Below are 24,629 nucleotides of genomic sequence, written 5' to 3'. Positions count from 1 at the left end.
TTACGGGCGATGATGCTGATTGGACTGATTGGCAACTATTTTGTGAATTATTTTCTCCGTTAATCAAAATGTTTGTCAAAATGTAAAAAAGTAATTTCGATGTCATCAATTTGTGTATTCAAACCGACCAACAGCCGACACATTCAAAGAGTTGAAGAAGTTTAATATCTTATAATATCAAATAAAGCATCAAATCCTCACATCCTTCGAGAGACTGGAGCGAGTAAATGTTTGGCATTTTTGGTTTGAAAAATGATTGAAATGATTTATCAATTATCAAAATAGTTCCTGATTCATTTTCTGTCAACTAATCAATTGATCGACTAATTGTTTCATGTCTTCCAGTCATTACAGCAGCTACATGTGTCTGATCATTCAGAGACTGGATTCACTCACCTGATCACACATGAGGAGATTGAATATTTTAATTGTTTTTTCATTCCTGCAAAGTGCAGGAAAACTAAAACATGATTGAAACATATTTTTTTATGACTTTATGTGTACGGATATTAAAATACCTGCACAATCTGCAAGGTTGTCATATTGATAAAATACATGTTATCTCACTATGGAGTATAGATCAGATGCTTCAGATAAGTAGAGCACACACATTAATTATCAGATTCATGCACTAATTCATCAGCGGTGTTTGAATATCAACAAAAACATCAGCCTGATATCTGCGGGCCGCCGGCTAGTTAGCGTTAGCTCCCCGGCGGTCGACACTCGGCTGCTGAAACCGTTAAATCCACAGAGAGTTAACCATCTGGAGTCATGACTAGACGTAACTGCAGCAGGTGTTCATATACAGACACTAAAAATGTATTTAAATTTGTTGGATATATTTGTTCCAGCCCTACTAGAGATGAGCAGCTAGCATGCTGGACGTTAATGAAATAATATTCCTTTGGTGAACATGTAGGAGGAAGATTTGATGGTTAACAGAAGATGTTTGAGCTCACATACGAAACCACTCCTCTCATACTTGAATACTTGAAGACTGTCACAAACGCTCTGATTTCCTCCCGTCTGGATTACTGCAATGCTCTTTATTTGGATGTTAGCCAGTCTTCACTGTCTCGCTTGCAACTAGTGCAGAACGCTGCTGCTCGGCTAATAACTGGCACAAGGAAGAGAGAGCAGCATTGGTTACCAGTCAAGTATAAGACTGAGTTTAAGGTATTTTTATTTGTTTTTAAGGCTCTACATGGCCTGGCACCCCAGTACACCAGATCTCTTAGATCCTCTGGCCAACTGTTGCTCGCTGTCCGTCGATCGCGGCTGAGGGGGGGAAGGGTGACCGTGTGTTTGCTGTAGCTGCCCCAAAACTTTTTTACCTTTTGGAATTAAGTGTCCCCCTTCCCTAGACACTCACCTGTTCGCTCGGGCCTTTGAGTGTCATTAAAACCCTCTGAATGTTTTCATAGTTTGTCTTGTTGCTGTGGATTGTAGTTTTCACATTATCATATTGTTTTTCCTTGTTGATGAAAATTATAATACATATTTTTTTATTGCCGTTGTGCACCAGCACAGAAAACCTTCCCAGAGGAGCAACGACCTCGAGTTCAACACTCGAGTGTTTTTTTAGCGTCCTGTGATCTAAACGCTGCTTTAAAGATTTCGGTTTCGGTTTCAAGAGAGACGTTTTAGTTTAACTCAGACGGGTTTGTTTATTTTTCTTTTCAAAGGTAACTTTTAATTTAATTTTTATCATGTTTTTGTTAATTAAATGAACACTGAGTTGGAAGGAAGGAGGAGGGAAATAAAGGGAGTAATGACGTTGATTAAATCTGAACGATTGAAATAGTTTCCTGCCTTCAGCGGGTACGAGCTGCTACACGTCGCTAACGTTTCACATTTGAAATGGAAACGGCAACAAACTCACATTTATCAAAAGAAACGTATTCGATCATAAACACAAAAACCCCCAAAAGATACGAGCGACTCCGGAGACTCTGAACAACGTTTCAGTCTTCTGGTTAATTAAAAAACGCTGAGTGTAATTAGTTAAATGACGACTTTGAAACAACACAAAGAATATAAAATGGATTAGGAGGTTGGTAGCAAGCTGGGAGGAGGTAAAAAAAAAGAGAAAATCTGGCAGTGAAAGTGAGAAACTGAGAGTTTTGTTCCTCCATCTCTCTCTGAATTCTGCTGTTAACACCGTCGTCAGCCCAGTTATTCGTACTGGAAGATGTGTGGACATTGATAGCAGGAGCAGAGCGAGGAATTAGAAAGGAACAGAAAAAGTATAAAACAAAAAACCAGCAGCATGAACACTTGGCACGATCAGAGAAGTCAGAGCTGTGTGTGTGTGTGTGTGTGTGTGTGTTTGTGTGTGTGTGTGTATGTGTGTGTGTGTGTATGTGTATGTGTGTGTGTGTGTGTGTATGTGTGTACTCGGCAGACGTCGGTATCGGGGGATTTAACACAGTCCCAGCTGTGACGGAGGCTTCTGTCATTTTCTCTTTTCACCCCCACTCATTTCAATTTTACTTCCAGCATGGAGAGGTGTCCACGCTGGCCAATCCCCGACCAAGCTGCTCAAAGAAGCACGTCGGTGTCGTGGAGGGGGGCGTTTAAAAAAAAAAAAAAAAGGGAGCAGCCACTGGAGAGAGGCGACACAAAAGGCACTTAGTTTGTGGTTTTATCTCAGATTGGAGCGTTGTTTTTTTTTTATTATCTGAATAAACACACAGCGAGGTGCTCTTGAACTCTTCTGGCTTTTTATTCCAAAGTCACCGTGGCAGCGTTCGTCCACTGCATCTGTAATTAAAGCACCTAAAGTTTGACCCGATGTGGTTAGAAAAGCTTTCTTGGAGAGTTCAGCGCTTCTGTGTTTCTGGAGTTTTTTAAACCTACAGTTGGTTTTCTCTGGTCTGAATCAGCGGATGAGTTGGTGAACATGTTAGTTTAGTTACTACTAAGGTTATAACTAAAGGTGTTTCAGCTGAATGAGACTCTGGTTGGTTTTCCTTCTCAGTGCGATTCATTTGGGCGGTCATATGGAGTCCCTTTATAGGAGGTGGTCTGGGTCTGGAGCGGTTCATCTGTGGTGGGAACGTAATCCCACTTGTGTGCTTTGCTTGCTGGGATGTGAATGAGGAATATTTAACAGACGCTAGCAGTTAGATGGAGAATTAATCAAGATCCGACCTGAACTAGCGTGAAGGATGTTTACGTTCTTGCTCCCGACAAAGACACGAGGGGAAAATCCAGACCAGAGCGAACCAGCTATAGGTCTGAAAACGCTCAGAGACTCAGGCCTCCTGCTGTGACCCAGAAATCGATCTTCTCTCTCTCTCTTGAGGAGAGAGGAGGCTTGTTGGAGGAGATGTGAGCGAGGGATGCGCAGGCGGAAGTCTTTTTGGCACCCGTGACGAAACGACAGACAGATGATGCAGCTGTGCCACACGTCATATCTCACTGCTCCTAAACAAAAGACGTCTCATTTTGTTTAATACGTGTTGACTCGACTCCTCTCTGCGCTCGTCTCTTCCTCGCCTCCTCCGCTCGCACCTCAGGTGAGAGGGACTAAGACACGAGGAAGAGGATAAGGTTTGTTCTGATATTAATATATTAATATTTAACATAAACTTTTAAGTACCAATTAGCCTGTCACGCTAATAAGATAAAGATGATAATGATGATGAAGAAGACATTGTGATTATATGTTTGACATCGATTAGCGTCACATGGTCTGAATGTCTTAAGCCCCATCAGCCTGTTGGGAACCAATAGAGAGCAAGACGCCATCAAAACTCATCAAATGTGACGTCAGCTGCAGAAAGGCCCTGCTGTTCTCTGTCAGACCTGTTTTTACACCACATTTGTTTACATTTCTGGCAAACAGTCTGATTTCTGAGTGTATTTATGGAGGTTTATTGCTGATGGACGTCAGAGATAATGAACCTCTGAAGGATATAAATATGTGTTTTATGTTATGAGTTATGACTCATCTTCCATGTCTATTACAGATCATATCCTGTCATGGTTAACATTCTGTCCACAACCATGAGATCAATTATGGAGGAGCAGAGAGGATATTTAATTCCCCGCCTCCTCCTGTGATGTTCATGTGGAGTGTCATGTCTTACCTCATTCACAAACACCCAGTGACTGTCTTTGGAGGCCAGATTTGTTTCCACCGCCTGTAGACAAACACAGAAAAGAAAGACAGAAGGAGACAGGGGTTAATAACGAGGCTAATTTAATCCACACGCTAATCTGCGAAACATGAAACAGCTTCTTTTTTTTTTCTTTAATCCAGGTTCAGCTGTGAGATCTTCCAGCATCTGTTTTGTCTGCCTTTGTTCTTGACTCGTGTCGTCTTTGTCTGACGGTTTGAAAAGTTCACCTCCTCCCGAGAAGCGACCGAGCATCTGCTGCTGCTCCTGTGACAGGCTAGTCCTGCCAAAATGTCGGGCCACAAAGGGTTTTCACGGAGAGCAGAGCGAGTGGTTTGCACTTATCAAAGTGCTCGGAGTTCGTCTTGCTCCTCTGCCCGCCGTGTGATGATCCTTAATAACATGCAGACGATAGCCGAGCGTGCAGCTGATGGCACAGAGGTCACCCTGCACCGGGCTGAAGAGTTTTACTAAAGTTTTCATGTTTTATTATCTACAGAGAGTGGAAAAAATAATGTAAACACCGGAAAAGGGACGTAAATGTGAAGTTATTTGACACCGTATGACTAATAACAAATATGGGAGGACTTTATTTCATTGGTCCTTTAATTTTATACCAATTTTCTGTAAACGTATGATTATTTTGCAGGTATTTAACGGTTAATTTTTAAGTTGGTGCGGTTTGGTACAAATGAAAAGAAATAATTTTCTTTATTTTTCATTTTTTCTTTAACTGACAGAAAATACTAATGTTCGGTTTGGCTGACAAAACACTACTACACAGGAAAGCATATACAATTAGGGGCCCTGTAATACCAAAATATGATAAATCATAATGAATAATGATGAAATAATACTCCTTGAAGAGTGAAAGTCCTCTTTTTACTTAAAGGAGTAGTGTGACAAATGATTTGCAGTATAATAACAAAGCAATCTGGTCTCACCCACTTCTTAAAAGTGCATTTGTCTGTTAATATACCAACAATTTATCAACAGTTTTCATTTTTAAGAAACACCTGAATGTTGTGGCTCCTATTAGCCTTTTGTGAGTTTATTTAACTACATTTTATGTTTGCAGTCAGAGGGTAATGCTACTTGATGTTTTGATATTCAAATCGTTCCTGTGTCTTATCACGTCCATTTCAGCTCAGTTACAGTAAAGTCAGTTTTAGCGTTACTGCTCCGTACGAGACAATAAGTGAAAGGTTTTAGGGATAATTATGTGTTTATGTGTGTGCCCGCACAGTTACTGTACGCATGTTAACACATGGTATAGGTTTACAGTATGGAGTCATGTGGGTGCTGTTGTGAACAACGTAACTTGTTATTATCAACCATGTAAATCATCTGAAAGAAAAAAAAAAACATGATTTAAAATGATAATAAAATGACAGAAAGCTGCTCTGAAAAGAAAGAAGTTATTTGATGATGAAAACGTAGAATCAACTGTCCTGTTCTTTAAAATATTAAGTTTGTCCTGACGATGTGCAAATCCAATCAAAATGATTTGTCTTCTGTACGGTGGCCATTTTAGGACACTAAATGCTAAGTGAGCTAAATGCTAAAAGCACATTAGCCTGTTAGCATGTACGCTAATGTCTAGTATATTTCATTCAACATGTTAGCTTGTTAACACGCTTACAGGCTAACATTAGTATGTTACCATGCATGTAGATAGCACACACAAGTGTTTTCAGTTATTTATTTCAGATAGTCAGTTGATGTAACATGCTAACATGCTAACCTTCGGTCTGTTAGCATGATTTATTTACATTTTCTTTTATGAATTTAAAAGAATCCCGTCATGAACCAGCAGACGTCTTCTGAATGAAATCACATGACAAACCATCCCAGACGTTGGACCATGCTAAAAAACACACAAGTATATTCAAACACACACACACACACACACACACACACACACACACACACACAAATGCAGGGATGTGTGTACACTATAATCAGTGTGTGTCATGTTTTTTGCCAGATGTTTTCCTCATTTGGCTTCCAGATCACAAACACTGACACACATGTCACTTAACTGTTTTCCAGAGCTGAAAGCAAAGATAATTAAGTAAGAATAAATCTGAAGATGTTTCTGTGTGTGTGATAAATATAACGTGTGTGTGTGTGTGTGTGTGTGTGTGTGTGTGTGTGTGTGTGCAAAGGGTGTTGTCAGTGATCAGCTTAACCTATAGAAAAGGCCACCGCTCTGCACTCATAACACACTTCACATGACATCTCCTACTTGGAAATATTACACCTGTCACCGTAACCTTTACTGGGCCCAGATGGACTGTAGGTATTATCTCACACACACACACACACACACAGACACACACACACACACATTTGGACACCTGAGAGCCAGCTTGCAGTCCTCTCTAATAGTTCATCCTTGAATTTCTTCATCTTACACAACTGTTATTCTAATTCACGTTCAGGGTTTTCTCTCCCTGACTTTTCACTCCATTATCTCAAACGTAGCCGGTCTCGCATCTGCATTACAGTCTGGTTTATTTTCTGCTACCGTGGGCACAGAAATTGGTGATCTGTAACAAATACATGACAACCCTCGATGTAGAAACGTGTATATTGTAGCTGTTAATGATCAGGGTGGGATGAACACGCGATACCAGAGCTGGCAGCTTCACAGCAGAGCATACTGACCTCATTATTCCCTGAAAACCCACCAGCAGGTCTGTCTTTGCACATGTGTGTGTGTGTGCAGAAAATGTATATATAGCCTAGTATATTGTCTATAGTAGTAGTATATATAATTGTGCAACTTTTTAGGGACTGTTTTTTAGCGAGAAGTGTTTTCCTCTTCAGGGCTGTTGCTGCCACATTTACCTTCATTTTTACAGATGAACATTTATTTTATTGTATATGTATTTTCTGGGGCTCTAATGGAATATCTTTGCATGATTTACAGTTAAAAACTCCTTATTTATCTTCTACTGGTCTTTTATGCAGCCCCTCAGTTCAGTTTCTGTCTGAAACAGACAGTTTTAGCTCTTGTCTCTTTAAGTTTTGAATAGGACATGCACAAAAAAGCATCAAACTAAAAAAAACTAAATACACAATCTGAGATGAACAGCAACACTCTCCATAATGGATTAGTGTGGCTACATGCCGAATCACAGGGACATTTGTACTTGTCACACAAAATTTGTACAGACGTGTAAGAAAATGCCTGAGAATCGTTTTTGCCTGAGAAGAAGAAGAAGAAGACCATGTGGACTCAAAAAACAAAACCAGCACTCTTTTTTCACTTTAAAAGGAAGTCAAATCTTTCCTTAACTGAAGTGAAAGTTCCTGTAAAACTGAATAAAAGTTAAATACAAAAAGATTGCAGTAGAATTTGGAGAACTTTAGAAACTTCTATTCTGTTTGTGTGGTTGGAGAATTTGTGGGGATTTGCTGACATTCACTGTTTCTCACCGAAAGACTTTCTGTTACTTTCCACCAACTCGAACCTAGTTCTGGTTCTGGGCTGGTACTGGTGCCGGTTCACAGTTGGTTCAACCAGCTTGCTGTTCCACAGTCTAGAGAGCCAAGTTGTTATGTAACTGTACACGCTTCAAACTTCCTAGAAGTGCTAACACCAACTTCAAGCACAACAACAATGGCGGACCACATCACAGCTTTACAGGCGTCGTTCCTGGCTTTGAGAGCCTACTTTGGCATCCAAACACGACTCGTCCAACACATTTGCTGGTGGTGACTGGACGGTGATTATGTTCAAGAAGAGCAGTAACTATCTAACATATTTTGATTCTTTATCAACACCGAACGTAGCAAAGACGATAACGTTAGCTTGACTTAAGCTAACTGGTCTAATACGATCTCACCAATGGTGGGATACAACTGTAAAATAAATATAATAGATTAAGTACAATATCGTTAAAGGCCTGAATATACTCCCCAGCGGACATATATATGGGCAGCTATGGACACCAAGGACACGTATACTTCTGTTCATGCTACTTTCTGTAGTCCGCTTGGAGGACGCGTTCCACACATGTGCAATAGAAGTACAAGTAACCCCTAGAGCGTAGCGGCTACACAGACTACAACAAAGTGGCGACAAAGGATCCTAGAGGTATAACTTCAGTTTAAGGAGGGCCCCCGAAGAATATCTTGCTTAGGACCCGCTGTTGTCTAGAGCCAGGCCTGCCACTGGTGATCAATGGATTAGTGTTAAACCATTGTATCACGTCATTTACCTGCACAAGATACAAAAAAGACGTGGATCCACTCTTACTAAAAACATTGAAAATAGTACTCAACAGGGTACCTTTAACTGAAGTAAGAGTAGTCAGAGATCATGAAAATGTGACTTAAAATGCTGCATAAAGTGTAAAATTGATGTAAAGGTGGTTTAGCTACAGAACACCAAATTCAAGTTTAAGATATATATAAACACAAATACCTGTATATAGCAGGTGTGTAAAGATTCATTGTTACATATTGGAGAACGGATACTGATTCAGAGAGAAACAGCTTCAGATCTGCCTAAATTCTGCACAAAAACAGTACAGCTGTCAAAAACCGATCTTCTCACAGTCCCGTCTGTCTCTATCTCACCGCCTGACGTTTACATTTACAGTCTTCACAACGAGCAGCGGTATCATAAAAGAGGAATCTCGCTATTAATTTATGAAGGCGATGTGTCTGCAGACAGAGAAGTTACTGAAATGAGCTTCAACACAAGGCATCTAACACTCGAGTTAGCAGCTGATGCTACTTCCAGCTGGCCCCCGAGCTCCTCAACACTTACTGAAGCCACGAGCGACATGAGTCCATACAGCGTTATTCAGACACCGATCCAGGGACTAAACAACACACAGTCAGTTATCCAGTGTATCTCTGCCCATGTTTACTACTGTTACTGTTACTACTGAGACCATTAACATCTGTAGTAAATTCAATTAGTTGTCAAGATACCTTGTCACAGGTTAATGTGTATGTATACGGCACTACAGACAAGGTAATTATTATATGTATGAATCATCCTCCGAGGACCATAATTATTCATGTCGCCTGTAAAACACTTCTGGGACAAAAATCAAGTTGACTATAGTGAAATATTTCCTCACCAGTTCAGCAGTGACACATTCTGGTTGCTCACTGTGACTGTGAGGTAGTCACAACACGACTGACCGCGACCCCTTCCCGCTACAGCGGTTGACCCAGAGGGGGGGACGAGAGGTACGATGACGATGATGAAGGCTGACGCGCATGACTGACAGCTACACAAATGTGTGAGAAGCTCAGCGCGAGTAAGAGCAAAGAGGCCAAACAACACGCGGCGTCATCGTGCAGACATCAGGCCTGAGGATCAAGGATGTGACTCGACTTGAGACGGTTAGCCTTTTTTTTCCTTTTTCCTCTGATACACGACACGGCGCGGGTCATGGGCTTTTTGATCATCTGTCTGAGGAAAAGAGACAGACACACTTAGAGATACTAGCTCGGTGTTTTATCAGCTAAAATACTGACTGATGTGAAGCTCTGGACTGGACAAATGTTGCTGTTTGCTGCTGATACACACGGCGATCTGTCTGAAAGCACAAAACATGCACATCACCAGAGGAAGAATTTAGCAGTTGCTATGAAAATGACACCTGTGATCTTGAAGTTCAAGGTCACTGTTCACAGCGTGGGGTCAGCAGCAGAATTACAGCCTGCAGTAAAGAGGATAAAAGCCTGAAACACCACTCGTATTATACATTAAAACACTCGGACAACACTAATACAGACAGTAATATCACTTTTTATCTTGTGCTGTAGCTTTAATGAAATCTACACTTTCATTTTCCAACTACAAATACTGCTGCTGATGTATTTGAGGAGGAAGAACCTATTCACACACACATTCATACACTGACAGCAGAGGCTGCCATGCGAGGTGCCAACCTGCTCTTCAGGATCTAATCTAACGCACGTTCACACGCCGCTGGAGCAGCCGTCGGGAGCAATATGGGGTTCAGCGTCTTGCCGAGGAATACTTAGACATGCAGACTGGAGGAGCTGGGGATCGAACCGCCGGCCGATCTTCTGATTAGTGGACGACCCACTCTACCTCTTGAGCCACAGCCGCCCCAGAAGAAGAAGAAGAAGAGGAGGAGGGATAAGTTTTGTTTTTTTGTGTGTTGTACATGTAATACAATGACTTCTGTAATCTTCTGTAATAGTAGCATTGACATAACCTGCTGTTTTGTAAATTATTGAAGATTATAATTATACTTTCAGTTTCAGTAATAATAATAATTTTGTAATTGAAGATGTTTGTTGGAATAAAAATCATGACATCAACACAACCTGCAGTCAGATCTGCACCAAACTGTCAGCAGACACCCGACGACTGAACACACTGACAGTGAAACTCACACAAACAGCCGTTATATTCATATCAGACCTTCAGAGTCCACTGACCCTCCTTCCCGCCAAAACAAAGAATCTTCACAATCACATTTTAATGCGTCTTAAAAATCCAACTCACACTTTTACACCGGGCTCAGACTACAGAAGTTTTGAGCCGATTTATCCGTGATTTACACCTCCTGACAACCGGAGGAGAAATCTGGTCTTGGATTTTGGTCGATACTGATGTCGGGCCCAGATTATCTGGTAATGTGAGATGTTTACAGATCCAATCTTAAACCCCCAGAACTGCTCGCAGACTCATCATGGCCGCACTGATAATTTTCCATATGGGACCACAGTAGCCAATGAGAGAGAGCGGACGGTGTTGCCAAGCAGCGGTAAACATTCTAGCCCTTGAGGCTAACGTTAGCTAGCATACTACTGTTGACAGATATTAAAACTGACAGTTAAAATCCACGGATGTATTATAAGAACTGGATACTGGACTAAAAATGGCACCCATTCAGTCCTGTAGGAATTTCTCACTGCAAAACATTTTGTTTACATCTGCTTCCCCGTGACCCAGATCATATGAGATCATGTGAGGCGGTTTCTCCCTCTGGCGCCATAATTTTAATAATATCTTGTAGTTGGTTTGGATTTTAAAACTCCTGCAGTCTGAGTCCAGCTTTACTTCTGTTTATTTTATCAGGATTGACACTTGGCACCAAGGTTTTCTTAACAAACACAAGTTGTTCCAAGTGTCTTTCATATTGTAAACTGCTCTGTGAGTGTGTCTGCAAGGTTGGCAGCTAATTAAAGAAGCTGCTTAGCAGCCAAAGATCATCAGGATTTATAAAAAGCTTTTTTCTCTGAGTCTGTCACGCCACCCCTGACAGCTGCTACATCACAAACATCCACACTGATTAGACTGCTCTCTGGAGGTTTAAAAGCCTTTTTAAAAGTGTTTCTGCTGAAGAGTCAAATCATCTGCTGGTAAACACAAGAAAAAATTCACAAAAAATCTGTAAACTGCAAACCACAAAATCTCTAAAACAGTTAAAAGAGAAAAAAAAAGCTTTGCTGGACAAAAGAAGCATCTGCAGCCACATTGTTTGAATATCTATATTTTTTCTTTTCCCAGCAGCCGTTTCAACAGTTTGTTAAATTCTAGCAGCAGCACATCAAACTAACAAGGTGCTGATGAGATATTGATCGCGCACGCCAAGATACATGAAAGCTTTGAGACAGAATCGGGGTTACGCTGCTAAATATTGAGTGATGAACTGCTTCTAGGCAAAGACATTGTTATTTATATGATCTATTTTTGGATGTTTAACTTGTTTAGTTTCCATTTGTTCATGAACAAAGAAATACAGGGCTGAGAATACTTTTGTTTTGAAATGAAAATAAAACGTAGGAATCGACAGTATCAACAGTTAGATTTGAGGTGTTATTCTATATTTTCCTTATTGTCAACAAGTCTCATGAAAAGAACAAGACATAAAAATGAACCATGAATTGATCTACTAACAAGTATTGTTATTCATATATTTTATTCCTTTGTGCCGTAACATTGTTTGTCAAAACCTATTTACCAGTACAACCTGTTAAGGTCAAATTTATCGATTTTTACATTTGAGAGCAGTAAAAACACCCTAAACACTTTTTCTTTAACCTGAAATGCTATGGTTCTTCCTAAAGTGACCCAGAATATACAAAAATGGAAATATATCAACTTTTTAAAATTTTTGTACAGCTGATATGCTTTTTTTTTTGTCCATACTGCAGATGGTGTTTTGGGTTAAATTTGACCCATATTTGTCAAAAAAATTCAAAAATGCACTCTTCAAGCTGTTATATTCTCCTGTTTAAGGTAACTCAGGACCATAATTTAATGTCTCCATTAACTAAGAGTGTAAAACCTACACACTCTCTGCTCTCTGGAGGCTTAATCAAGCATTCATTACAAATATATTAATGACTGATGAGGTATTTATGAATGAAAAACACACGTTTGCTATAGAGACGAATTACGAAACTGTGGAGGGTCAGAATATGAACAGTATGTGAGGGTTGAAAACACATCAGTGAGTCACACCGCTGCACTTCATCACCATGAACACACACACACACACACACACACACACACACTGTAGTTTATTCTGACTCAATCCCACACACACACCGTCCTGCTGCCAGAAATACTCATTAGAGCATCAAATGCAGGATCCATCCTCCACTGAAAGTAGTCACCCACAAATTCACTATTTCCTCTGGTTCGTTTGCTAAAAAACTTCAGTGTCCGGCTGTTTGAGGAAATGACTGAGCCGTTTTTAAGAATATAAAACTATACTGAGCCTTTTTAAACACCGGATGTTTATCATCATTCACAGAAAACCTGCTGTGTCTCGTTTGTTTTCATGTGTGAGCGCTCGGTACCAAAGCTTTGGATCCATCCTGTAGGTCTTGTGGGCTGCCGCTGCTCCTTAAAACTGGTATTTTAACCTAACAGCAGAAGTTAATGCGGAGCATCGGAGGGAGGAGGAGAAATATGGTGCTGCACATAAACAAGACGTATACAGGCGGTGGATGTATTATAAGATCAGTTATTTTTACAGTGAGTGTCTTTAAATTGAGAGTGATGTGCACGTTTACACATGTGGCACAGCAGCAGTGATTTCATTAACACCGGATCGATCATCATCTGACGGTAATTAATGTTCTGCTACACATCTACACAGGTCAGCTGTTACACACTGATTCCAGCTTTATACTGTGGAGTTGTTTGTTATAAAGCAGCATTATATTAGCATTTTTAATTTTAAGTAGCTGAAAGTCTGAGATAAGCCCAAACACCACGATGTCTGACTGAAGATTTGACCCTTGATTGTGTATTTTTAATTACATTAACCAGCCTATATTTTATGTAACGTTATCGGACACAACAGAACAGAATAAGCATGCGATAAATATCAAAATCTTCATATTAAAAACTGTTTAATGTGCAGGTGGTTGCAGCTGACATGCAGGTTGTCATGGTAACACAACACGCTTTCTGGCTGAACTCAGCAGTCAACTCAGCTAACGGCTTAACGGAGGTTTCGGCTGCTTGTAGCACATGGATATCATTGTTCACTGTGGTCTATTTTACGTATAATTTCTCTATGCTTATATATATATTTCTCTTCTAGAATGTAAGCAACTGTAACATAACCCTGTTTCCCCTCTAATTACTGCAGTTAATTCATTACATTCTTAATTGTTTCCCATATTTCTCAAGTATGACTCATGCTTGACTCATGCATATAGCTTCAGCTGGAGAAATAAATCAGACAATGATAAGATCTCTCGGGGATCATACGTCTCATGAAAGTCTCAGACTCATCTCACGTTCTTCTCTTTATTATCACCAACCGCCCTGCTTTGTGGGGTTTACTGTCTGCAGTGGAAAAACGAAATCCAGAAAAGTAAAGCGCGTAAAGCCGGTACCGTGTAGTGGAAAAACAGCTTAGACCCTTTCCTCTAATGACCCCCCACTACAACCACACAGCCAGAGAAGACAGCTTTCACATGAAAATGGTAATTCAGTGAGCTACACAAATGCAAACCAGCCAATTAAAGCAGAAGGGGAACTGTGATTCCTGTTCTACATTTAAGAGCTCCCAACATAAAATGTGGAAAAGTCAAGTTTACTAATTTAATTTGGTCCATGTTGTTTTTAATCATTTTATATATTGCAGGAGTTGGTACTTACTCCGTCTTAAAGGAATATCTCCGGTCATCACGCATAAGCAAACGGGTTCTGATGTTTACATGCATTTATCACTTCCGAAGCTCCTCAGCTGTCAATAATTGTTTTTCTCTGTAGCATAACTATAACATATGTTGATAAAGTGTCTTTCATTTGTTCCCTCAATATTCAGACCTCCAAAACACTCTGGATGTGTATCACAGTGAACCCAGCAGCTGAGAACGTGGTGCCGAAGCTTTGGGTCCGTCCTGTAGGTACCAGGGGCCGCTACTGCTCTGGAAACACACTCTCCCAGGAGTTTACTGCCCTTAATATCATTCTGATCATTTTAACCCAAAACATGATCTTTCCTTAAACCCAACCGGACCTTAAACACACCACAAAACATCATTATTGTATAACAAGCATGTCAAAATTGTCAAAATGTATCGATTAAAGTAAAACCGATAAAGCTTTCAGGAGCCAGCTGCCGCCACTATGAGCAGCCTCACACGTTCAGCTGAAAGTCACCGGTTAACACGGTCGCCAGTTGAACTGAAACACCTGTTAACGATCAAAATGTTAAATTAAAACGGAATCACGCTCGTTGGAAAGCGACATTGTTATTCTTGCCTGTACAGTCATAAAACTAAATCATTAAACTGCAGTCATGACTGATTGTTGATGCACTATTGTATGCAAATTAAGCGTGGCTGATGTGCAGGCTGGACGGGTAGTTGAGTCGTGATGGTTGGGGGAGGGGTGTATGGGGGGGTTGCAGGGGGGTCGCGGGTCAGCCCATAAAATCAAATGGCCGGTCAGTTACTTTTCTCCTGACGCCGGGACTGTAAGTGATGTTTTGTCCGCTGTCCACATATCATCACCTTTTATGTTGAACTTATTAGCAGCAGGAAGTCAGAAAGTATTGAGACAGTCTAAATCTTTTGTATGTGTTTTGTCTCTGCAATACAAAGACAAAAAAAAAGTTTATGATTAGTGACACATCAAAGCTGGAAAAGGGAAGTGAAATAATTCTACACGATGATCAAAGTTGAGGAGCTTGTATGTTTGCTTCTATTTCATCTCTGCAGAGCTCAGGGGTCGTATGTGGTCCGGTACGACGGGGGGGGGGGGGATTAGGGAGTTAACTGGTTTATAACATGCTCTGCTGCCTTCCTCTCTTTCTCTCTCAGGGCTTAATAGTCCTGACAACAAGCATTAACAGGCGGTGTGTGCAGCAGCAAGCAGGGGACGTTACACTGGGGACAGGCTGCTTTTAACACCATGTTAATGGATCGGACTGGGAGCAAACCCCGCAAGGAAGACGCTCCCTGGGGAACGTGCCCCCCCTCTGGCGACAGAGAAGGCCCCCAAAAAAATCAGCTCAAAAAAAAAAAAGTCTGGTATGAGGATTTCCCGATCTATCAGGTGCTTTATTTCTCTCTCTGTGGTCGTCTTGCGCGCTTTAAAGCCGGAAACCGAGAAGTGAATTTGAATCTGAGATGATAAAACGGCAAGATTTAAGTCTCTCTCTGGAGAACGTTTTTACATAAGCGGTGCTGAAGAGAAGGAATTTCCTTCCTGAGTTCTCTCCAGATTCACAACAGCAGGGGTCTCATTTATAAAACAGTGCGTAGGATCCATACACAAAGTGTACATGTGCACAAAAGCCCAAAGTCGGCGTGTGCCAAAAATGATCTGACCCCCTTTCACTCCCACAGTTAACCATAAACGGTCAATACAGAAGCCCTCATGAATATCGATGTACATGCAGCAGTATTAAAACTGCATCCAGATGTTTCTCTTATTTAAACAGTCCATACATGAGTGCAGGTGGTGAAGATGAGATGACTTAAATAAAGAACAAGGAACAAGACAACATGTTTAGTCTGTGATTAATAACTGAAGACATTTGTGATAAAGAACAAAGCATCTTTGGTTTGAGATTCAAAGAAGAGACTTGTCTTTTGAAGCAGAGAGTGTGCGTGTTCGGGTCTGATACTGAGCTTGTTATCTGGCGCTCTTCTTGCATCAGAGTTGCCAACTGAAGTTAATGGACACCAACAAGTATCAACACATACATGAACATACACACACTCACGGAAAAATGCACACAGATGACAGTTTTACTCGGATCTACACTCGTATGAACACAAAAACAAAGCACACAAACATACACATGATCCCCCGGCTGCAGGAGGGGTGTCACAGGACTTCGGGGAAGCGCTGCTATTAACAGCAACAACGATGACCTCTATCCGGGCCGTGGAGACTCCGGGAATGACCGCAGGTCAAGTTGATCCTGCCAGGATGAGTCAAGATACTTCTGACGCTCGTCCTCTCCTCCTGCTCGCTTTGTCAAGCTTTGTCATCCTCTTTGCTGGCGTTAAAGCCCATGAGAGCTGCGCTAAAAGCAGCTCTTCACAAGTTCATGCTGGACAAGAGGCTGAGAACAAAGACGCTTAATGCATGTTTGGGTTTCTCAAGAAAGTGTTCAACAAGTCAGGATACAAAATCACAAAAAGCACCTTTTCCCACTTGAACAAACGCCTCAAACTAATTTCAACTTTCAAGTTTTTGAGCTCCATTTTAAAGGTGCAAACACAAATGTTCTCGGCTGCACCAAGATCTTTATTACATTTAAGACAAAGTCAGACTCCAGAGAGCCTCAAAGGTATCCTCGCAAGTGTTCGGGGAGCAGAAATCATTTACATTTTGAAGCATATTTCTGCTCTTGTTGACAGACTGATGTTGCACAGATGTGGTTCTGAGACGTTTCAGCGCAACATCTTCCTTCCCAAACTTCTTTATTGCTCTGCCTCATTTACATCCAACCTGTTTGTCGTTCCTTCCTTCAACCTTCGCTGTGAATTACCAGACAGACGAGCAATTTTAATTTTAAGGTCAGGAAAATATGTTATAGTCATAGAGGCTTGACCATCATTCCTAATATCCTGGTGCGTGCTGAGCATCAGCTGGCAGCCAGCAGAGAGGCACCGCTGTGCACGAGGTATCTTCTTCTTCTTCTTTTTTTTTTTTTAAAACAAAAATAGAAGCCTTTGAGTCCTCAAAACATATCCATTGCTCCAGTAAATAACTGGCCTACTGTCACCTCTCTGCAGAAACTGGATTTCTTCAAAAAAATGGCAGCAGGTGCATCGTTTTAATGCACAGTCTGAAAATGAACATTTACTGCACCATCATACTGAGACAGTCAACACCTGTTGTCCTTTAGTCCTTGTTTGTAGTTTTCTTGATATGTTTTAATTGTTTCAGTGTTTTTAATAATCTTCTATGTCTGTTGTGTTTATATCCAACAAAAAGCTAAAACATAATGATAAAAAAAAGTCGTTCATGCAGGGTATGACTCCTCGTGTGCATGAAAATGTTCATCCAACGATTCTCGGCTGGAAAAAGGTTTTTCTTCCGCTGCTCTGATTTCTCTGATAGGTTCCAGTCTAAACAGTTGCCTCCCTTATTAGATATATATGACTGGTGTGTGAAATAACACTCGACACCTTCAATAACATCTAAAACGTTCACGCTCGGTGACTGCTTTTCTACTTCACATGATAGAAACATCAGTCTGCCGGAAGAATCGTCCCGGAAAACATCAGAAGCAACAAGTATGTTCAGCGCATTCATCTCTACAGATGTCTTTTACCTTTTTCAGAGGAAATATACCTTCAATTTGTAGCTAAAGTCAAAGTGATGGTACTGGAAACGAATATGTCATGACTTCAATTTCATACGTGAGTGTGTGGATATATATATGTGTGTGTGTGTGTGGGCGGCGAGTGTAAAGACAGATAGGAAGTCCTCCTCTCGGGAACTGACTGAACATAAAGCATATTTTCTCACTTCATTTTTATCCCTGCGTTTTCTCAAAAGGCGGTAAAATGCATGTAAGGATGAAAAAAAAAAAGAAGAAGAAGAGGGAAACAACTTGTAAGGTTAAGCTCTGAAGCCAAAGAACTTCACACATGGAAGAAGATGAAGAGGAGGTTACGCATAAACAGATGATATCTGTTATGTTTCCTGTTTATTTGCTCTATGTTGGCGGTTTTTATATTTATATTGTTTCTCACCGCAGCTGCAAGAGAAAGAAATAAGAAGAAATAGGAAATAACAGTAAATATGACATTTGTCTTGCATGACAGACGCAGTATATCATGATACTGATATTACCTTAATGTATGAATATTGAACTGATAATACATGCCTGTAGACACATGACTCTCTTCACAATCTCCACCAACAAGCTGGAAATACAGATGTGTAAATAGCTGTTACATCTGTATCAATTCAAAGGTGAGTCATACGACTAGCTTGAATACCAATGAGCTGTTTTTGTCATCTACAGAATGGATCTGTCAGTCTGAGAGAGCGGAGAGAGAACGAATGACAGACGTGTAACGTGCACTTCGTAACCTTGTTAAGAAAAAACCGCAGAGGAAGAAGAATGATTTCTTTAAAGCGGCTATAATCAATACTTTTTATAACTCCACTGTCTGAGCTGTCAGTGTGTAAAGTGTTGGTTGTGGCTCGTAGTGATGAACCTACAGAGAATTATCAGCGACTCTGCAGCTCCTCTCGGCTTTACGGAGCTTTATAGCGAGTTTCAGCTCATTGTTTATCTGTCCGGCTGCAACTTTTACTGTTCTGGTTCACTCTCAGCGCTCTTAAAAAGTCACCTGCTCAGCACCAAACGGCAAGCTGGTGAACACAGTGGAGCATTTAGCAGATAAAGAGCCAGATATTTCCCTCAGGAGTTGGTGGAGACCAAAAACAGAGCTAAAAGAGAGTGAATATTGGACTTACATTCACCAGGTGGACAGAAACACGACTCCACATCAATGATAATGTTGCTCCGTAACTGCTGGATGTGCAAATAAGCAACTGGTTGCTAACAAGGTGATGATACGTCTGCTTGTTTCTGATGAAATCAAGTGGACAAATAAGTCAGTTAATGCAGGTTTGATTGATAAATTAGTTTCTGAAATTATTCAGATTATTTATAATGTGAATTTAGACGATAATATCAGCAGTTTGGTGGACAGTATTTATCTTAAATATCTAATATCACTGTGAGTTATATCATTGTTTGATATATGTGGCCAGCTGGGTGTGAAGTCCACCCAGTGGTTGAGCCCTTTGTCATCCCATTAAACTGCAGAGAGTGAATCAGTTATTCAGACCAACATAAAGATGTTTTTTAGCAGGAGTCTGAACTGACTGCTTTGGATCTGCTGTTTTTGTTGGGTTTATTTTGCTGCCTTCAGTACTTGAACTTAACTGAGAGGGGTCTGCAGCCCCTTGCAGAAAACCCACTGTGAGGCTCTGGCATGTAGGCATGGAAACCAGTCTTCATCACCACCTCAGAAGCTGCTACAGTCTCCTCCTCTGCTCTGCTCTGCTGGAGCCGTGCCGAGTACACGAGTTGGCCTGAAAAACCTCGTGTGCACCTCTGTGAGATGAATTATTGCCTGAATTTTGCCAGAAAACACAGTTTGATAGTTCAGAAGCAGCCAGAGAGAAATGTGAGATGGGAGGAGGTCAATTTTATAGATCTTCTAGAGTTCTTCTTGGCTAGAAACAGGTGTGTCTGTGGTGGTAACGCATTTACAATTCACAGTTCAGGAATTTACATCGGAGGCAGAGAGCAAACATGCAGGGTGCAAAAACTCTTTTATAGATATGTTGGGATCCATGTCGAGGAGATTTTGCTTTATAACAAACCAACTAATCTGATCCAACAACAAAACTGAGAGATTTTGTAAAAAAATAAATGCATCTATTTACCTAAACTTCTGATATACTTTCCTTTTTCTTTGTGATTTTTGTGTTTCTTGTTTATGGATACATGATCGGAGCGAATCCATGTTTTTTTTTTAATGTATGTGAGAATGAAATGCTGTCAAATAATCAACCACAAAAATCTGAATTAAGACTCATCAGTCGTGCGCATCAAAATCCAGTTGGACATCATGTGTCTCTATGACAAATCAGAAAAAACAGCAAAAGTAAAAGCGAGACATTTGGTGTGTGAGATCACATTTTTCACCTTGTAAAAGGTGAAAAACAAGAAGGTGAGGGATTTTCCTGTTGAGCCTGCTTGCTTTTCTTCTTTTTTTTTTTTTTTCTATCTAACACAATTTCACCGTTTCACATCCATGCAAAACAAAGATACACACCTGCCTGTAGCTGCTTGTTTGATCTCAGGAGAGTTCAGAGAGTCTGAGGTAAAAAAAAAAAAAAAAAAAATCATCATCAGAGAGAGTCAGAACTGAGAATCTGTTCACCCTCGGATGGTGCTGACTGAGGCGAAGGTAAGTTTATTTCTGTGGCACCTTTCAAAGTGCTTTACATAAAACATAAAAGGCATAAAGAAAAGAATCATAATGCAGTATAAAAAGACACATAAAAGTAGGATTTAAAAGGAGTGAAATAAAATAGAAGATAAAACAAGGTAAAAATGAATAAAACAGGAGAATGAAAATTACGATGCGGTGCGAGATGTGAAAAAATAACCCTGAATTTAATTTAATATAAGACAAATAAAAAAGTTTGACACTGAGTACTTAAACAGAAAAATCTAAAAAAAAAAAAAAGTCATGAAGTTCTGCTGTCATCAGCTCGTTGGTTTAATTAAGTTCACATCACCTCAGAGAGAAACTCACTGAAAAGTTTGTGTTTTTCTTCGACTAATTACAACCAGAGCGAGACGTCATGAACATTTCAGACTTTCAGCTGGTTGTATGTTGAGTGAAGAGCTTCACTACCCACCAGCTGAACCTTCAATCTACTCAACAGCCTCCTGGTTTATGTAGTCTAATGGTCTGGTCACCTGGTTTAGATCAGAGTTAAAGGTTTGTTTTATGTTTTGAATCTATTTACTGCAAGTTGTACAAAACTAAGATTATTGCTGAGCATTTTATGAAGTAATATAAAGGTATTTAGATCATGCTTGGTTTTGATTTTTTTTTGTTTTGTTATCTTTGTTCGGTGGTTGTGTGAGTTTCCAAACGGCAGCTTTATAAACACAAGAAACCAAATTCACATGATTCTTTTCACAACACCAGGTTTGTTAATGGTTTTTATTCCAATTTTATTTAGCTAAACATTGTAGTCAAATCTAAAGGCTCTGTTTCCTTGAATGTACTAACAGTAAACTGTAGCTGGACGGTGTGACACCACCACTAGCTTACTGGAAACGACGCGCGGTGCACACTTGTGCTGCAAAGAAAAGTATGGAGAAATGCAGTGCACTATGAGTATCCAGATGGTTCACTCCAAACGGTCAAAAAGTTGTGAAAGAGTGTGGAACTGTGGGCACTTCTCGCCCTCAATGGCCGCCATCTTGGCTACGTAGCAGTAGGGGAGGGACCGCTTTTCAAACTGGAAATGGGAACCGAGGACGTTGTAACTACAGTTACATGTGTTTTGTAGCACTAAGCACCACTATACTGTTGTTGGATATAAGCCATCAGTATGTTTTTTGGGTTAATGTAGCAGTCTGTAATGATTTAATGGCACGAACAATAACACGAATGCTAACGCTAGCTAATGCTAATTTGCAACTGTCATTTCCGGTAAGTGCACAACGTCCATGTTTGATTTGAGACAACACTACCCCGTTGAAATTCGCACACTACGCAAGTAAGTACAAAGTGTACGCAGTGTACTACATGGACGTTTACTAACGGATGTGATTTGAGACACAGCTTTGGAAGAACGTTAGCTACTTTAGCTAAATTGTGCTAGCAGGGCAGGTATCATAATCAAGCAACATCAACAACGACGACATCCTGTGAGGGTATTGTTGATGTAACTCCTGAACTATAAATAAAGTAGAAAAACTGCCATGTCTGGAAAAACAACTGCTGATGGATTTACATTTACATTATGATGACGTCATAGATTTTTAAATCGCTTTTCTCGGCTCGAGGAAAGTTTTACAAACATAAAACCTCCATGGTTCAAAAGTTCATTATAGAAAGAGTCATAATTGATGTTGTTTGCAGTTTGAGGTGTCCTGTCAACAGTTTTACAGGCGTCTCTTTTACAATGGTGGTCTATGGGGGGAAAATCTTGTTTTGGCCGCAGGGGGATTTTTCGCTGTAATACCGCCAGTGGCCACTGGGAAAAATCTCTTATTATACATCCATGATCATGTGTGGGAGGTTCTGTAACTTCCTGCTTCACACTCACTCATCTCTATCATTTTACACTTCACTCTTAGCTGTAAAACCACTTTCCCCAGCAGAGGAGCTGCAGGTCAGATGCCTTGCTCAGGGGCGCCTCTTCAGTGTAAAAGTTGGAATGAAAGTTGTTATTAATTTGCTGCGGTCCCTTGTCTGATAGAGAAATTTAAACCTGCATCAAAAGTCCTCCTCTTGAACCTGGCTTTTAAAAAAAATACCCTGAACTGATTAAATAAAATATTCCACCCACACTGTCTTCACTCTCTGATTATAATACTTACCATCCTCTAACAATGTGCTTGTGATGCTCTCATGACTCAGGATCACGGCTTCAAGTAAATCTCATTTGTGGAAATGACTGCAGCTCGCCTGCATTTAACATCACACCACCAGAAATTCTTAAATTCTAATTGCTTTATTTCTGAATTGTGTGGGAAGAAAAACAACCCTTAAAAAATCGTTCACGTCTCGGATCATCAAACGGCTCTGAAGCTCTGATTGCCGAGAGAGCTCTGAGATCTGAGAACCGACATGTTTTTGCCTTTGAAACTTTTCTAATGTTGTTGCCTGATGTCACCTTTATGCGGCGTAAATATGAGGAAGATGGCCGCCGTACGGCTCTTTATAAGCGTGGAACTCGCGGTGACCTTTCAGAGAAGCGCTTCATTAGAGGGGGACTGCAGCCGACGGGAGGCTGTAATCACACCGAACCCTGGTGCTATATTTGGGCTACAGATAGCCGGTGTACTGGGGCTGATGGGCAGATAAACTGGATGTGCACGCAGGCATGTAATGACTCACACAAACACACACACATTTCTGCAGTGTATCAGTGCTTCTGCCTCCACTCATAACTCCCCTTTAACACTTTGTCTCACACTTTTTTTCTTCTTCAGTCTCTTAATCTGCTAGAAATTATGTTGATATATGACTGAAGTGCAACAGCAGATATGTTTGGCAGGAAACGTGACGCTGGCTGAGTTATGTTTGCTGTCAACAAAATGAAAAAATATTGTCCTTACTCTGTTTGAGATAGTTTTGGAAGATCCTACCAGTCTGTGCATCTTGTCTTTACTCTGGATTTTGTGTTTACTTGTTTGTAGTGTGTGTCTTTTATTGTTGTTGCAGTGTTTATGCTGCCCTCTTGTTCTCAAGCTCTTAATACAATACTGATGTGCCCTTATATAGGTGGAAATATGTCTCAACTGCTGGAACAATTCATGTGGCGGAGGGATACGTTCTGGTAGCGTTGTGTAAGTCTGTAGAGGTTGTCTGGCTTTTACGACTCAAGACGCTGAGAGAAAAACTCTGAAGTGATTTATTTTCTTCAGATTTGGTAGCTGGAGTGTTTTTGCAGTCTGTGTTGTTAGACACTAATATTTTATGTAACAACCTGCTCCAACTCTTTGAGTGTCTTGGGATCGATCTCTAGCTGCTCTCGTTGTCCTCCAGACCTCCTCGACTCGCTGCTGCCTCTGGGCCTGACGTGAATATAGTTCAGTCTGTGTTTATCTGCTGTGTTGTGAAAAGAAACAAGCGATGAGAAAAAGGCCACCAGTTGAGCTGACAGCAGGCGGTGAAGGGGGTAAGTGTGTAAATAAATACGTAGGATGCGGTTCCTGCGGTAAATCTACACTAGAATGTATCCCTCCGCCGCAGCTCAGCAGGGAACTACATTCTGAGGAAACAGAAAGAGGGAATTTCATCCTAAACAGGCTGTAACTTTGGAATATATCGACTGGATTTAGCTAACTGAGGCTGCTGAAGCTTCATTTTAGCTGAATTTGGAACGAAGGCTGTGGATTTTGGTCCCCATTTCTTACAGTGTAGTTGCGAAGGAATTAGCTTCAGAGAGGAACTGTTACAGCAACCAAGACATATTTCCACCTACATAATGGCACCTCCTATCCTTTAATCTCAACAAGACTTTTACCTGGTTAAATAAAAGGTAAAGAAATGGCAAAAATGTTGATACTGAAAGTTTTCAGAGACAACGTAGTTCTTTTATTTTCCACCGAAATATCCGATCTTGCAATACAATATCTGTTCATAGTAACTAAAGCAATATTTGACATTTTTATGGTGTTGTTTAGACACTGGCAGCATTTTTGTTTTAGCGGTTGTGATCGAGTTCAATCGAGTCGAAGTCAATTTTCTTTCTTTGCAGCACCAGATACGACTTTCTGTCTCGTG

General features: G+C 40.6%; 1 protein-coding gene across 2 annotated transcripts in view; it reads right to left on the bottom strand.

The window, feature by feature from the left end:
• LOC137172343 (glutamate receptor ionotropic, delta-1-like) overlaps positions 1–24,629 on the bottom strand; it is a 288,473-nt gene that overhangs the window by 104,355 nt on the left and 159,489 nt on the right. For both annotated transcript variants that reach the window (XM_067576727.1, XM_067576726.1), the window contains exon 3: positions 4,098–4,151. In XM_067576727.1, the coding sequence (XP_067432828.1) occupies positions 4,098–4,151 (54 nt within the window). The remainder of the gene's footprint in view (positions 1–4,097; positions 4,152–24,629) is intronic.

Source organism: Thunnus thynnus, chromosome 20 (assembly GCF_963924715.1).
Source record: "Thunnus thynnus chromosome 20, fThuThy2.1, whole genome shotgun sequence".
Taxonomy (NCBI): Eukaryota; Metazoa; Chordata; class Actinopteri; order Scombriformes; family Scombridae; genus Thunnus; species Thunnus thynnus.
Note: the sequence above shows the minus strand (reverse complement) of the source record. Positions and strands in the feature narration are given on the sequence as shown.